This window comes from Nerophis lumbriciformis, linkage group LG22, assembly GCF_033978685.3.
Source record: "Nerophis lumbriciformis linkage group LG22, RoL_Nlum_v2.1, whole genome shotgun sequence".
Lineage (NCBI taxonomy): Eukaryota > Metazoa > Chordata > Actinopteri > Syngnathiformes > Syngnathidae > Nerophis > Nerophis lumbriciformis.
Genome location: NC_084569.2, coordinates 26795291 through 26813477, shown reverse-complemented (window position 1 = coordinate 26813477; position 18187 = coordinate 26795291). Strand labels below are relative to the sequence as shown.

At 40.7% G+C, this 18187-nt stretch overlaps 1 protein-coding gene across 1 annotated transcript in view; it reads left to right on the top strand.

The window, feature by feature from the left end:
• Positions 1–1658, top strand: part of rtbdn (retbindin) — a 32989-nt gene extending 31331 nt beyond the window's left edge. The window contains exon 6 of the mRNA XM_061973533.1: positions 786–1658. Coding sequence (XP_061829517.1) covers positions 786–1130 — 345 coding nt within the window. The 3' untranslated portion in view covers positions 1131–1658. The remainder of the gene's footprint in view (positions 1–785) is intronic.
• The last annotated feature ends 16529 nt before the right edge of the window (positions 1659–18187 follow it).

The following is an 18187-nucleotide window of genomic DNA, read 5'->3' as shown; positions in this document are numbered from 1 at the left end:
GGGTCAGGGTTAGAGGGTTAGGGTTATAATAAGGCCATGCCGAATAAGGCATTAATAAGTACTTAATAATGACTCGTTCAGAGCCAATATGTTAGTAATTTGCATGTTAATAAGCAACTAATTAATGGTGAATATGTTCCCCATACTAAAGTGTTACCATGTTTTTTTACTAGTGCATAAAATGAACCGTGCATGAACATCACCTTGTTCAAACAACAAAACCAACAAAGTGCATAAACTCACAACAAATTACACACCTGCAAACCAGTCAGCTGTTTCCGTATCTGTAATACGCCGATAGGGAGAAGTTTGTATTTACACGATGAGTCGGGTGTGTTTTGACCTCTACGGTGGAGGCTCCACCGAACCCCTGAGGCCGACTCACCGAACCCCTAGGGTTCGATCGAACCCAGGTTAAGAACCACTGGTTTAGATGGAGACAGGTGTGGACACACTAAAAGTACACAGCGAAGGAGAAAACTATTTGATGTTTTGCAGCAGGCGGTGTGTCGTGAACGTTGTCACAACTTGTTTATAAAGTCTTTACTTTGTTTACTGGGATGTTCACTCCTCCTTTATTTAACTGCAAACTGTATCAGTGTTCAAATAACATCAATACCAGCTAAAATGTTTTGTCATCTCATCAAATTGAACGCAGGCTGTGAAGATTGTGTATTCGATGTGCAAGGTATCACTCCGGGTGCCCTAAAATATGAGCCCTCTTTTAAGGCAACACTTGCCTTGACCTTAAAAAGTTTAAATTCGAGGCCTGTGTTTGTGCTCAGATGTATCAGCATGGCCGAGATTTGTGCGAGAGCCTGTGGGGTGACGCCTTCATGACAGTGGAGGATGCCTCCCAGGAGGTGGGGGGTGTCCTAGACAACGGCAGCCCGGGCGGCGGTCGCCCATGCAGCTGCCTGACCCTCGGCCCCGCCGACAGAGACGTCATCGCCGCCCTCCGAGCCCAGCGGGACGACCCGGAGGAGCTGGACAGCACCAAGCCCGCGTACACATCTCCCTGCCGGGCCAAGCTGCCCCCTCTGACAAGAAGCGGCCGGAAGGGCAACTCCGTCCTTCGCAAACGTTCCATCGTGGTAGACGACGGGGAGGGCAGCGGAAGTGGCTTGTAGATAAATGAGGAGGTAACTGTAACTAGATCTTATTACGCAACACGTGGAGTTTCCGAATGCTAACTTTGCTGGCTGTCATTATCATATTTCAACGTTCGTAATCGTCGCTTAGGTAAGTGGACGCATCTCTACTTCGCGACTTTGCTTCTCTTCTCCATCACCAAGGTGACGTCAAGTCTGTGCTATGCAGGTGTTGTGATCCCGTGTAATATGCAGCATGTTTGTCATTAGGGGTGGAACGTTCAAGATCACTATGGATGTGGGACAGGAAGCGTTTGGTATGCTAATGACACCGGAGAAGACGCATTTAGTATTCAATAGCAAAATCTGCTCGTCAGCTGTAGACTAAATCCGCAGAATCAAGAGGAGATCATGTATGGTTAGCTCGGTCCTCAAGGTACAATTACAACATGTAGCTCGATTTAAATGTTTGGGGTTTTTTTTAAAGGAAGGGAAAGTTCTCTAATATGGTTGTTGTTTCTGTGCCGTTCTTTTACATTCTCAATAAAGAAAACTTTCTAAATGTCATCCACAGCCTGCAGTGTTTTCTTATGAATACAAACCCTGTTTCCATATGAGTTGGGAAATTGTGTTAGATGTAAATATAAACGGAATACAATGATTTGCAAATCATTTTCAACCCATATTCAGTTGAATATGCTACAAAGACAACATATTTGATGTTCAAACTGATAAACTTTTTTTTTTTGTTGCAAATAATCATTAACTTTAGATTTTGATGCCAGCAACATGTGACAAAGAAGTTGGGAAAGGTGGCAATAAATACTGATAAAGTTGAGGAATGCTCATCAAACACTTATTTGGAACATCCCACAGGTGAACAGGCAAATTGGGAACAGGTGGGTGCCGTGATTGGGTATAAAAGTAGATTCCATGAAATGCTCAGTCATTCACAAACAAGGATGGGGCGAGGGTCACCACTTTGTCAACAAATGTGTAAGCAAATTGTTGAACAGTTTATGAAAAACCTTTCTCAACCAGCTATTGCAAGGAATTTAGGGATTTCACCATCTACGGTCCGTAATATCATAAAAGGGTTCAGAGAATCTGGAGAAATCACTGCACGTAAGCAGCTAAGCCTGTGACCTTCGATCCCTCAGGCTGTACTGCATCAACAAGCGACATCAGCGTGTAAAGGATGGGCACATGGGCTCAGGAACACTTCAGAAACCCACTGTCAGTAACTACAGTTGGTCGCTACATCTGTAAGTGCAAGTTAAAACTCTCCTATACAAGGCGAAAACCGTTTATCAACAACACCCAGAAACACCGTCGGCTTCGCTGGGCCTGAGATCATCTAAGATGGACTGATACAAAGTGAAAAAGTGTTCTGTGGTCTGACAAGTCCACATTTCAAATTGTTTTTAAAAACTGTGGTCGTCGTGTCCTCCGGACCAAAGAGGAAAAGAACCATCCGGATTGTTATAGGCGCGAAGTTGAAAAGCCAGCATCTGTGATGGTATGGGGGTGTATTAGTGCCCAAGACATGGGTAACTTACACATCTGTGAAGGCGCCATTAATGCTGAAAGGTACATACAGGTTTTGGAGCAACATATGTTGCCATCCAAGCAACGTTACCATGGACGCCCCTGCTTATTTCAGCAAGCCAATGCCAAGCCACGTGTTACATCAACGTGGCTTCAGAGTAAAAGAGTGCGGGTACTAGACTGGCCTGCCTGTAGTCCAGACCTGTCTCCCATTGAAAATGTGTGGCGCATTATGAAGCCTAAAATACCACAACGGAGACCCCCGGACTGTTGAACAACTGAAGCCCTACATAAAACAAGAATGGCAAAGAATTCCACCTGAGAAGCTTAAAACATGTGTCTTCTCAGTTTCCAAACGTTTACTGAGTGTTGTTAAAAGGAAAGGCCATGTAACACAGTGGTGAACATGCCCTTTCCCAACTACTTTGGCACGTGTTGCAGCCATGAAATTCTAAGTTAATTATTATTTGCAAAAAAAATAAAGTTTATGAGTTTGAACATCAAATATCTTGTCTTTGTAATGCATTCAATTGAAAATGGGTTGAAAAGGATTTGCAAATCATTGTATTCCGTTTATATTTACATCTAACTCAATTTCCCAACTCATATGGAAACGGGGTTTGTAGATGATAAACGATAAACATGTGACTTTTGAACGCACGTAAATGCTGCCAAAACAACATGGCTACTGTGCAGCAAACAGAGCGCGATCAATGTGAGTATGCAAGGGCCCAGATCTAACCACCAAAAAAAATTAGATACGTGCAAAAACCGTAACTATGCAATGAAATAGATCTCTCCGACCTCGGATAAGCGGAAGAAGATGGATGGATGGACTTTATCATAAAAAGATTTGTCGAGTGATCAAGGATTATCCGTTGGTCGCGTTGCATCATTCTACACGACAAAACAGATGAAACTTGGAAAAGCATGGAGGTCTACAACTTTGTGTGTTGCTAGGCCAAGGACATTGGAATCAAGACTCTCCTGGATAAATATGTATCGTTTTTGTAAGGGTAAGGTTGTATTTCATGATTTAACTTCACATCTTCAACCATGTTTGTTGTTGTTGCACACGCCGTTTACGAGTAGCGTGTTCTTCCCCGTCTTTATCAAAATATAACTATAGATGTCAACATTGTATACGTGCTGAAAGATTCATTTATAACTGTTTATCAAAATATAACTATAGATGTCAACATGGTGTATGTGCTGAAAGATTCATTTATGATTGTTTATCAAAATATCAATATAGATGTCAACATTGTGTATGTGTTGAAAGATTTATTTATGATTGTTTATCAAAATATAACTATAGATGTCAACATTGTGTATGTGCTGAAAGATTCATTTATGATTATCAAAATATAACTACAGTTGTCAACATTGTGTATGTGCTGAAAGATTTATTTATGATTACTTATCAAAATATAACTATAGATGTCAACATGGTGTATGTGCTGAAAGATTCATTTATGATTGTTTAGCAAAATGTAACTATAGATGTCAACATTGTTCATGTGCTGAAAGATTAATTTATGATTGTTTATCAAAATATAACTACAGATGCCAATATTGTGTATGTGCTGAAAGATTAATTTATGATTATCAAAATATAACTAGAGATGTCAACATTGTGTATGTGCTGAAAGATTCATTTATGATTGTTAATCAAAATATAACTATAGATGTCAACATTGTGTACGTGCTGAAAGATTAATTTATGATTGTTTTTCAAAATATAACAATAGATGTCAACATTAAGTATGTGCTAAAAGATTCATTCATGATTATCAAAATATAACCATAGATGTCAACATTAAGTATGTGCTGAAAGATTCATTTATGATTATCAAAATATAAGTATAGATGTCAACATTGTGTATGTGCTGAAAGATTAATTCATGATTGTTTATCAAAATGTAACTATATACTGTATGTCAACATTGTGTATGTGCTGAAAGATTAATTTATGATTGTTTATCAAAATATAACTATAAAAGTCAACATTGTGTATGTGCTGAAAGATTCATTTATAAATGTTTATCAAAATATAACTATAGATGTCAACAATGTGTATGTGCTGAAAGATTCATTTATGATTGTTTTGTCTGGCTTGTCCCTGACAGTCTGGCTATGTCTTAGTTTTTCCTCTGCATTTGTCTTTGTTTCCTGTCTTTAGTTCCTGTCAGCACTCTTATTTTGGTTATTTCCTGATTGTCTCCCTGAGTGCTTTTTCCCCTCAGCTGTGGCTGATTGGCAACGCGCCACACCTGGTGTCAATCAGCCAGCTGCTAATAAAAAGACCTGCTAAATCCTCCACTCTGCGCTGGATTATTGTCGCTACTACCTGTCGTTTATACTTGTCGTTGTAGCTGTGTCTACTTCTGTTCACTCTGCTCATGTCATAGTTCCTTCGTGTCACAGTAAGTGTTTTTGTTTCTTGTCCACAGTTAGCCTTTGTGCTAGTTTTTGTTCATAGTCAAGTTTGTTTGTACCATTTTGTTTGTTTTTGGTTATAGTGTTAGATTAAATCATGTTTTCCTGCTCAATGCCTGCCACCATCTCTGCATCTTGGGGTTCGTCACCAACACACTCTGACATGTTTATCAAAAAATAGCTATAAAAGACAACATTGTGTATGTGCTGGAAGATTCATTTATGATTATCAAAATATAACTATAGATGTCAACATTGTGTACGCGCGGAAAGATTAATTTATGATTATCAAAAAATAACTATAGATGTCAGCATTGTGTATGTGCTGAAAGATTCATTTATGATTGTTGTCTTTGGTAAAACCTTAACTTTTAGGTTTTGCTCACATTTGATTTATTTTATTTAGAGTCGCCGAGTTTGTGCTTTTCGGAACAATCGTTGCAAACATGTGTTTAAGAAATACAAATAGTTTCAAGATAATACTAAATGGGAAATACTAAACGTTGAAAGTATATCAAAAACAAACCTTTAACGAAGTGCCATTCATCCATCCATTTTCTACCGCTTGTAACTTGAACAAACCTGTCCATGTGATGTTTTTTTAATTTTTTACTCAGGGAATTAATCTTCCATACTCAACAAACTGGGGGCTGCGGGGGATGCTGGAGCCTATCTCAGCTGCATTCGGGCGGTAGGACACCCTGGACAAGTCGCCACCTCATCGCAGGGCCAACACAGATAAACAGACAACATTCACAGACTAGGGCCAATTTAGTGTTGCCAATCAACCTATCCCCAGGTGCATGTCTTTGGAGGTGGGAGGAAGCCTGAGTACCCGGAGGGAACCCACGCAGTCACGGATAGAACATGCAAACTCCACACAGAAAGATCCCGAGCGCAGGATCGAACCCAGGACCTTCGTATTGTGAGGCAGACGCACAAACCCGTCTGCCATCCGTGCAAACTTGTACGTTGTATGACTCTGTTCCCTTGGACTGCAGTGTGTGCTACTTTTGTCGTAAAATCTTGACATCTTTCGCCCTTCTTGATTACCTCTCGAGGAACTCTGGAAAAAACTTTCATCCTTTTCACGATTTGAACAATTCGTACAGCTGAAAACAACACAAGCATAAACATTTTTGAGGAGATTACCTAACGAGCCGGTGTGAATACAACCTAAAATATGATTTCAAAGATACAACTCTGACATCGCCGAATAATTGTAAATCATCTGGGACAGTTATCAATTGTTTTAAAGCCCCTTTTAAGAACTTTCAGTTTTGGTTGATGTTGGCGTCGCCAGTGGACCAAAGCGGTAGCATTTTTGCCAGAAGAAGACCACATTTTCCATGATGACACTGACACGCTGTAATATTGTCACAAATATTAGGTCTCTAATGGCTGTGCTGATGTTAAATAGTAGACAATATCAAGAAATTATCTTGGATAGTTCTACAAACATGACGCTACTACTAAGAATGTATCGGGGCAGATGCAGGTCCCAAGCAAAGGTTTGTAGTTAAACTATCACAATGGGGGCTATTTATTGCTACCACGCAAATTTCCGATAGCTAAGATTAGCATTAGGATTTTGATTGGAGCATTGAAAGGTACTTACTAGTTTAGCGGCAACAGAGCCAAGGCAGAATCGGTCTGAAATTCCTCGTCTTTGAGCTCACGCCAGCGAGTGAAAGCCAGGGCAATGTTGATCCTGACTGCCCTTTTATACGGGTAAGCTCCATTTTTCTTTTTTTTGTCTCCTCAGACAAAACGTTTTGTTTCTCTAGTTGTTTTGGAGCTTCTACCATGATAACAGCAGTGGTGTGCCGTCAGGGCCAGCAAGGCCTTCTCTGCTGGCCTAACATAACCAGAAATCATGATCATAATTAAATATAAAAGTATTTTATTGTTTTATTTACTTTCCCTAAATATCTAAATGTATTCATATTCTCTTCATGTCATATTATGCTCCTTCCAGCGCTGTTGTTTTTAGATTATAGAGTTTTTATCCAATCAGAATTCAGCTAGCTTATGTTGCCATGCTGTACGAAATCTGCCCGAGGCCTTCAGAATCAACAATGCGGGCGTCCGTGCACCGTCATTGAACGGACACACACATTTGACAGACAGCTGCGATAGCCAATCAGATCACGAGTTGTTGTTAGTAAGGCCTTCAAGCTGGCCTAAGGCAGATATACAGTATATTGTGATGTTATGAGCTAAGTAACGTAAGAACTCCATTACCCAGCATGCCGCAGTAGTGAAAAGCATGCGCAGTAGCCCCGTTTAGGTTGTTGAATGTAGCCATGCCGGCAGCTGGATGTTTTTGATGAGCACGCTGTGGAGTAAACTTTAAGAACTCAGCCAACACGCCTCGTCTGCATCTTTTAGGATTAGACAAGACAACACATATATTGGCAAGGCCATTTTCAAGAAGGATATTTAAAGAGAAACTACATCTTGTGAGACGATGTCGGCCAACCCCGGAAGCTCGAATGGGTGCTACAAATTGTGAGTTCAGATATTTTATTTCTTTATTTGTTCACGTTTAATATGTGTTTTGCAATTTTAATTTTGACAGTAAGATATCTTTTAATTGATGATGCGGGTTGATTGATTTTTAAATGCGCCAGAAAATAACCTGCTTTGTACACTGTTGAGGTGATTTAATGCCGTGTAGTGCGTAAATGTGTTACTGTATAGTATTTCTCCAGCAATGGTCATGTGGTGATATAAATGATGGCATTTTGAGAGGTAATCATTGAAGTCGGACAATACTGAAGGCCTAGGTGGGAAATGCACGGCTCGCCACGAGATAACAGTATTTACACGTAGGCGTTTTTCTTCTTTTTGTTTTCTGGCGGCACGTAGGCGTTCGCATCGACTCTTGTCTTTTGAACGAATGCGGAAAGGGGGAGTGATGTATGCTGTAAAGCAAGTCAGCACATTTGTACTTTTTTGAGTGGCAGGATTCTTGCCACCCTCCTCAAAGTCGCCAAGGGCCAGTAAATGCGATACAGGCCATGACAAGGTGTCATTCAACTAGTTGTAGGTCCATGTATCCAGAGGTGGGTAGTAACACGCTACATTTACTCCGTTACATCTACTTGAGTAACTTTTGGGATGAATTGTACTTCGAAGAGTAGTTTTAATGCAACATACTTTTACTTTTACTTGAGTATATTTATAGAGAAGAAACGCTACTTTTACTCCGCTCCATTTATCTACATTCAGCTCGCTACTCGCTACTGATTTTTATCGATCTGTTAATGCACGCTTTGTTTGTTTTGGTTTGTCAGACAGACCTTCAAAGTAAGATCTATTGGATGCCTGCGTTTCACAAACCAAATACAGTCACTGGTGACGTTTGACTCCGTTTCACCAATCAAACAGAGCCAGGCGGTCACATGATTAACTGCACAAAGTTTCAGCGGCAAACCACCACAACAATGGCAGAGACAACAACGAACGCAAACACCCCTGGCCTGACATGAAATTGATGATCATGCTTCAGACAACCTAAAAAACAGTTATGTAATGCGTTGTCATATGTGTCTCCCCAAACAAGTGGACATTTCAGCTTACATGAACTCAACGTCAAATTTGAGGAAGCACATCTCGGTAAGTAACGTTAGTAGATATTTTGGCTGTCACCGTAGGCTGATGTTAGCTTCCCTGCTATGAATCACTGTCAAATGTACATCATGTGGGGACATTTATTAACGCACTGCAGCCTCATAGACACGCACAGTCGCACACACACTCACGCATGCATGCAAACACCAATCAGAAGTGCACGGTGTGTTCTCAGGTGCAGCCCAAACCTATCAGTTTATGGTTTACGTAAAGGCTAACTTGTTATTTTCCTTTGTAATCTCTGTCTACTGAGCCTATGGTGTTGTTAAGTTATTGTGGTTCAATTTGCCTTAATTTTTTTTATTTTAATGTATTATAAATTAATATATTATTGTTTTAGTTGCTTAAGAGATATTCCTGGCTCTGAATTTGTTCATTGCTATTTTATGTTTTTGTGCATTATTTGTTGCCGTCATCATTAAACGAACAGGTTACTCATCAGTTACTCAGTACTTGAGTAGTTCTTTCACAACATACTTTTTATTTTTACTCAAGTACATATTTGGGTGACTACTCCTTACTTTTACTTGAGTAATAAAACTCTAAAGTAACAGTACTCTTACTTGAGTACAATTTCTGGCTACTCTACCCACCTCTGCTCACAAGTTACTAGTAGTTTTTTTCACATAATACTTACTCAATTAATTATTTTGATGACTACTTTTAACTTTTACTTCAGTCATATTATTCTAAAGCAGGGCCGGCCCGTGGCATAGGCCGTATAGGCAAATGCTAAGGGCGCCGTCCATCAGGGGGCGCCACGCCAGTGCCACAAATGTTGGAGAGAAAAAAAGAAAAGAAAAAAAAGTTGGTACTATTATTTCTAAATACAAAAAATAATCCCACATTAATTAAAATGCAAAGTAAAGCCTATTTAATAGAAATATTATTTGTTACAACATTACGCCCCCTCACCCCCTCCTTCTCCCCCCTCACGGTGCGCCCCCTCCCTTCCCGTATCATGACTCTTTTTGGACGTCACCACATCAAAAAATCAACACAAGATGTCAAAACGGCCAAAACTGTCAGGTGCCCAGGGAAGAAAAAAGCGAAAAGAAGAGGAGGAGAAACGAGAAAAGACAGAGGTAGCAGGTAGGTGAGCCGAACATGAAATTATTTGTCTGTTACAGAATGTGATAGTAACCCGGCTTTTTAGCATTAAGCTAATGTCACATGATTTGGCAATTGCTAATCAATAAATAGCTAGTTCTGTTTTAACGTCGGGTTAATATTGTGGAGGGGGCTAAATTGTTATGGAAAATAATAATGTAACGTTAGGTAATTACAGTACTCCCACCTTACATTTTTCAGGGACATTTGTATTAGATCTTTTAAGCAGCTGTTTTTTGTTTACATTGTTATTGCCTTCTGGTTAGCTATATTTGCCCTGCAGGTAATAGTCACTTTTCCACCCCTTTATATATTAGGTATAGTTGTAAGTAAAAAAAAAAAAAGGTCAAAGACAAAGCTATTCGGTTTCTTGTGAGTATATACACTTCACTGCCGATGTGGGGGGGCGCCACCTAAAATCTTGCCTAGGGCGCCAGATTGGTTAGGGCCGGGCCTGTTCTAAAGTAACGGTACTCTTACCTGAGTACAATTTTTGGGTACTCTACCCACCTCTGGGTGTCACTACCCAATCGATCCCAGTAGACCTGGTTAGTCCACGCATGATCACATTTTACGATGGAGTTTCTGCGATGTCATGTGCCGTGATTTTTTTAATGTTTTATTGTTTTGTATAAAAATAACTTACCTAGTTGTAAGAGAACAATATAACCATGAACAAGTGGTAGATTTAAAATAGGGACTATTACCGTTATATTTTCAACAACTTCCACACTTCTTTCTTGCAATGGACGACATTCGAGGGCGCCTCTGACTCCCTTCGAGTATTTTCTTTTTTAAACAGGGCACTTAAAAAAAAAATCTATATAGGCATCCTAACAAAAAGTAAGAATTTTCTTGTCAGTTTTGTGATTTTGTGTATTTGATTAAACTAAAGGAGTGAAATAAAGATATTTATTTGCCATTTAACGCTGTCAAACACATCGTTCAGGTTTTTGTAGTCTCAAAATAAATACTGTTTTCTTAAATAACGTATGTTTTGTATGTAATCTTTTATATGCCATTGTTATTGAAATAAAGATTACAACAAAAAACCATGGTAACAGTGACCGTGCTTGTGCAGAATAACTGCCGAAAAATAACTTGGCAGAAAGTGACGTATTTGCGCATGCGTGGACCGATTAGGTCTTCCGGTATCGATCGTGTCGTCTCATGTGGCCTGCCTTTTCGAAAGTGCCAGTCTCGCCATAGTCTATGGGTCTAGCGAGATCCCTTGTACACTACTGCCATCTAGTGTCTCAAAACGGAAATCCATTCAAATCTACTACACGAGTCCTAATATACAGACTTCGACAACCAATTGTGTTACACTACATCAGGGCCGGCCCGTGGCATAGGCCGTATAGGCATGCTAAGGGCGCCGTCCATCAGGGGGCGCCATACGCCAGTGCCACAAATGTTGGAGAAAAAAAAATAATAAAAAAAAGTTGGTACTATTATTTCTAAATACAAAAAATAATCCCACGTTAATTAAAATGCAAAGTAAAGCCTATTTAATAGAAATATTATTTGTTACAACATTACGCCCCCCCCCCCCCTCCCCCCGCACGGTGCGTCCTCTCCCTTCCCGTATCATGATTCTTTTTGGACGTCACCACATCAAAAAATCAACACAAGATGCCAAAACTGTCAGGTGCCCAGGGAAGAAAAAAGAGAAAAGAAGAGGAGAAACGAGAAAAGACAGAGGTAGCAGGTAGGTAACGTTAGCCTACATGAAATTATTTGTCTGTTACAGAATGTGATAGTAACCTGGCTTTTTAGCATTAAGCTAATGTTACATGATTCGGCAATTGCTAATCAATAAATAGCTAGTTCTGTTTTAACGTCGGGTTAATATTGTGGAGGGGGCTAAATTGTTATGGAAAATAATAATGTAACGTTAGGTAATTACAGTACTCCCACCTTACATTCCTCAGGGACATTTCTTTCTTTCTTTAGTTTATTTCGAACATGAACACACTTACAGTACAATACATCACACAATTTCATATCATTTCACTTTACATCATGTCCGAAAAGGAGTAGGAAGAAGCAAAGCTTATTTAATCCTACCCCTTTCCCACTTCAAAGCGTTTACAAATATATAGAATCATTTACTGACCTTTTTATATAATAAAATAACATCTATGAATTAGTATACAACAGTTTTGTAATATGTAATTAATTAATTAATTCAGTCATTATTAACATACTGAGATGAAGAATATCTTATTTTCAATAAGGTTGAAAGTATTTCTCATAATTCTTCTTCTTTGTACTCTGTAAGCACTATTATTTTGAACAACCTCTTAAACTGGATCATATCAGTACAATTTTTAACTTCTTTACTTAATCCATTCCATAATTTAATTCCACATACTGATATGCTAAAAGTTCTAAGTGTTGTACGTGCATATAAATGTTTGTATTAGATCTTTTAAGCAGGAGTTTTTTGTTTACATTGTTATTGCCTTCTGGTTAGCTAATGTTTGCCCTGCAGGTAATCGTCACTTTTCCATCCCTTTATATATTAGGTATAGTTGTAAGTAAAAAAAAGGTCAAAGACAAAGCTATTCGGGTTCTTGTGAGTATATACACTTCACTGCCGATGTGGGGGGGCGCCACCTAAAATCTTGCCTAGGGCGCCAGATTGGTTAGGGCCGGGCCTGCACTACATAGTAGTGTTGTCCCGCTACCAATATTTTGGTATCGGTACTAAAATGATTTCGGTACTTTTCGGACCACAATAAAAAATTGCATTTTTGGTGTTATTTTAACAAAAAATCTTAGGGTACATTAAACATATGTTTCTTATTGCAAGTTTGTCCTTAAATAAAATAGTGAACATACAAGACAACTTGTCTTTTAGTCGTAAGTAAACATACAAAAGCTCCTAATTTAGCTGCTGACATATGCAGTAACATATTGTGTCATTTTCCATGTTATTATTTTGTCAAAATTATTAAGGACAAGTGGTAGAAAATGAATTATTCATCTACTTGCCATCCGGGAGGAGCTCAAAGTAAAGCCGCTGCTCCTCCACATCGAGAGGAGCCAGATGAGGTGGTTCGGGCATCTGGTCAGGATGCCACCCGAACGCCTCCCTAGGGAGGTGTTTAGGGCACGTCCCACCGGTAGGAGGCCGCGGGGAAGACCCAGGACACGTTGGGAAGACTGTCTCCCGGCTGGCCTGGGAACGCCTCGGGGTCCCACAGGAAGAGCTGGACGAAGTGGCTGGGGAGAGGGAAGTCTGGGCTTCCCTGCTTAAGCTGCTGCCCCCGCGACCCGACCTCGGATAAGCGGAAGAAGATGGATGGATGGATGGATTGTTAATTTATTGTTACTATATGGTTATTTTCTCTTCTAACATGTTCTTTCAACACTTCTGTTAAAATTTAATAATCATTTATTCTTCTGTTGTTTAGATGCCTTACATTAGTTTTGGATGATACCACAAATTTGGGTATCAATCAGATACCAAGTAGTTACAGGATCATACATTGGTCATATTCAAAGTCCTCATGTGTCCAGGGACATATTTCCTGAGTTTATAAACTTAATATACATTTTTTTTAAACGAAAGAAGATGTTGTGATGCCAAAAAAATATCGACGTAATCATAGTAGTATCGACTAGATACGCTCTTGTACTTGGTATCATTACAGTGGATTTCAGGTGTAGAGCCACCAATGGCGTTTGTTTACATTGTGACGCCGGTGAGCGTCACAATGTAAAGCATGTTTAGTTATACCTCGTCCTGCAGAGATGATACTTGTAAGAAACATACTTTATTTGTCCCCATGGAGGCGAGGATTAATGATTTAGAAGTAGCTACAACACTGCCGACAGCGGCTGGACTTTAGCCGCTAGGTAGCTAGCCATGTCTTAAAGAAGCTCTTTCTGAGGGCGTTTCAGTGTTATAACTTCACCTTTATTGTTGGCTTAGTTTTCAAGCCAAAATGCGTCCGTTCTCCCTTTTCTGTCTACACGCTGTGTCTGCTCGTAAATACTCTGTGTGTGTGCGCTACCGAACATGCTCGTAGACCAGTAATGACACGCCGTGATAACGACTCTTTTCAATATGATTAATTAGTATTGCAGTATTATACTAATACCGGTATACCTTACAACCCTTATAAAGAGAAATTGCAATTTCACACTTTTGACATGTTTTATTTTTCAATCTAAAGAACACTACTTGACCTGTGTCTTAAAACTGTCTTTTTATACCAAAGTCTTCAAAATGTGCTGGTGGTCTGCTGTTCTGCTGCTGTCTGACCAAGTCCATGACAGGTGAACCAGCATGTGCTTTGTTTTCTTGAAGGTAGCACTTCTTCATCCACTGATATCACACTTGTTGGTCAGAGTTTGGAGGTATGGCCTGCCCCTCGTGTTGAAATTCGAAAGACCACTTGCAGTTCTTGCTCCTGTCTGTGTAGTAAACTGGTCCAGTCAGTCCGTCCTGGTATCCACTTGGATAGTATTTTGTGTATATGTCGTCGCCAGTTACAAAGTTGCGTTCCTTTGCATGCTTGCCATGATGAGCTTTTTGACTTGCTGGACTAGATTCCACTTTTGGTTTCGAGACGAGATGAATAAGATCAAGTGTCCCATCATCTTCTCGGCAGGTGACAGTCCATCGGTCGACTGTGGTGTGATGTGATAACTAACCAAACATCCATCCTGTACTCAACTCCGTTTGTCTTTGTCGGTAAGGCATCAAGTCTCTGTTCAAACGATGAAGCCAACCTCTGAGCTCGTAGTCACATACTCGTCAATGAGCATCATTGTTTTTATGTTCTGATGTCATCAGCGGTGGATGTTCCTGATCCAACATCGGGTGCTGAAACACTGGATGTTACTGGAAGTGGGAGATTCCACCTTTAGTTTCGAGACAGGATGAATAAGATTAAGAGTCCTCTCATCATCTCGGCAACTGACAGTCCATTGGTCGACTGTGGTGTGATGCGATAACTAAGCAAAGCTCTGCTCAACTTTGTCTCTGTCTTGGTCCATGTGTGGCCACCACACATAGCTTGGTGCTAAGTCCTTTCATTCGACTTCTTCCTGGAGGCAACTGTTCCAACATGGCCGCTTGTCCTCGACATTGCGTGCTCTCCACATCGAACATTCATCCTGTACTCAACTCCGTTTGTCTTTGTCGGTAAGACATCAAGTCTCTGTTCAAATGGTGAAGCCAACCTCTGAGCACATAGTCACGTAGTTGTCAAAGATGAGGGTCTTTTGTAAGTCCATTGTTTTTATCTGTGGATGTTCCTGATCCAACATCGGGTGCTGAAACAATGGATGTTACTGGAAGTGGGAGACGACTGAGAGCATTACCATTGTTTTTGCCTTTTCTGTACACAAAGACATATTCCTAAGCCATTTTTCTGAGATGTCATCTGTGACAGTGCTTTCATCACGTGGAATACATTTATGAATGGTTTATGATCTCTGAAAATCCCAATTGTGCGTGTTTACTGTAACATATCTTCTTGATTCCTCGTCAGGTCCAATCTGTTGATATGCATGGCTTATGTCCAACTTTGTTTGCTGTGAGTTTGTAGTCCCCACAAATCCCAACTCTCATGTCTGGTTTTAGAACAGGCACATTTGGGGCAGCCCGTTCTGTAAACTTCACTGGTTCTATTCATACCGACAGCCATCAGACGGTATAATTCATGTTCCTTTTTGACTGTACTTGAATGTAGAATAGACTGTTTTTATATTATTCACATGCTGAATTTCCCCCAGGGATCAATAAAGTACTTTCTATTCTATTCTATTCTATTCTATAATAATGTCCTGGAAAAGCATCTCTATTTCTTGCTCTATTTCTTTGCAAGAGGTAGACATTGGCTTGTAGAAGCCGGTTGTGGAACCACTAGCTTCATTTATTTGTGCTGTGAAACCCTTCAACATCCCTAGTTCTTCTTTGAACACTGTCATGTTGCCAAAGGACTTCTTGTAGTGTGTCCGTTCTTTCTATCCTGTGTAAAGAGGTTGCCGATCCACAGAGTGCTTTAATCTCACCGAGTAGGCTGGTTTCTGAATTTATGACTACGACTACTGCCACCATCTTCTAATGTTTGGTTTTGACTTTTGTTGCTCCCAATATGGGTACACAGTGACCACCGTATGGTCTCAGTTTTATAAAGCACTTGGCTGGTTTGGGTTCATCGGTATCACTGAATAGCTTATAAAATCCCTTTTTTGACTTTGAAGTGTACTCACAGCATGTGTCTACTTCATAGGTCCCATTTATTTACTTATTTCTTATGGCTTCCTCCCTGAGAATGACTTCATGTACATAGTCATGTGAGTCTTTGATTTCATTGGGAAAACTTCCTCTTTTATCACTCCTCTCCTCTTGTATAAAATGTGCCTTTCTGTCCATCCTTCTTGCTTCCCCCTAGGTTATTACTTCTTACTCTTTCCTTTCCCAGCTGTAATCAGCCGGCAGGCCCGCTTTATGTGTCCCACTTTACCACAATTGCGGCACTTCTCCTTGGCAAAACTGCAGTCTTTAGGCAGGTGGCTGTCTCCACCGCACCTGTAGCATCTACTCACAACCTCTTGATGTCTCGATTCGTCGTCGCTCACCTTGGCGACCGAGCTTAAGCAGTCGTCGCTCACCTTGGGCACCGAACTTGAGCAGTCATCGCTCACCTTGGGGACTGAGCTCACCGTCTGGTTCCTTAGCACCTCGTTCTGCATGAACCGCAAGTTTGAATTGCATCTCCGGCTTGAGTCTTCCAGTTGGGCTATTTCCAGAGCATCTTCAAACGTCAACCCGTTCAACAACAGCAGCCTTCGCTGGAAACTGTCGTCATTAACGCCGCACACCAGACGGTCCCTCAGCATCATAGACAACGTGTTTCCAAACTCACAGTCTTGTGCCAGTTTGCTCAGCTCAGCCGCATAATCACTAATGGTTTCTTCAGGTTTTCTGTTCCTCGTATTAAACTTCCATCTTTGCAATATTTCACTTGGTTTCGGGTGAAAGTGAGTTTGCAACAGACGCACCAGGTCCTTGTAGGACTTATCTCCTGGTTTGTGAGGGCTCAACAGGCTCCTCATCAGTGCGTAGGTCTGGGATCCCACGCAACTCAACAGCACAGCACGTTTCTTCTCCTCATTTGCAATGTCATTAGCCACAAAATAATGGTCCAAAATCTCACAGTATTCCTCCCAAGTTTGGGAATCTCTGTCAAAAACGGAAATAGAGCCCACCGTGGCAGCCATGGTTCTTGTCTAAGGAGAGTGCCCAACTTCTTAAGAGTGGACTGTTAGCACTAGCTTAGCTTCACTTGCTGGGTTTTTATCCTCGCTGCTATAAGTGATATCTTGATATATCAACTGTATACCAGGAACTTGTCTTTAGTTTTGTTGGTTTTAAAGCAGACGATCCTAACACTTCCAATGTGTCGGTATTAATACTCTCTGCCATCTAGTCTCTCAAACCTTCCAACCCCGTTGACGTTGTTGTCATTAAAGAACCTCTGTGATGTCACGCAAAGTTGCAAGCTTTGTGACACAACGTCTTTGTCATGTCATCTACTCAAGTGTGGATATGTTTGATGATAATTTCAACATTTGAAAAGGAATGATACAACCTTCCGGGATCATGAAAAGAAGTATCCACATAAATTCAAAGTCGTATTTCTATTTCATAACAACAATATGTACATCATTATGCTATATTTGTTATTTTTGACTAAGGGGAGATGACGGCTCAGACACCAGGGGGCAGTAATGTTCAATAATTTATTATATAGTCAATATATCTAATAATAATAAACAATACTAACTAATAAACTAAACTAAGGAAATGGAGTGTGTGACAAAAACCCAGGAGTGTGTACGTATGAGGCTATGTGTAAGGTTAACTGAATCGTTTGTTACCAAGTGTTGTCAAGAGCGAAGGAACAAGGCAGTCCGAGGGGCAGGCAGATGATCCAGGGCAGGACAGAAGAGGCTAGGTCCGTGTCCAGGCGAGGGTCGGGAATCGAGGAAGGCAGTCCAAAACACAGGGGAAACAACGGGAGATCTCAAAGGGGAAGACTCGGGAAGGCACTGCGGGAGAGCAACATGGAGAGAAACAGAAACACGAAAATCAGAAACACGGAGGGAAAAAACAACAGTGAAGCCTTACGGTACACAAAGAGGTAACTAAGTTCCCGCATGGATCCTTGGGTCCACTGGTCCTTTATCCAGCTCGCCCTCATCAGTTCCAGGTGTGCCAATTGCCGATTGTCTGCAGGCTTGTCGCTGCGGGGGCGTGTCCGGGCGAGCAGCCAGAGGAGGAACTGTGACACTCAGTTGCAGGAAGGAAGCGGGTTCCAGTCCGCACCGTGACAATA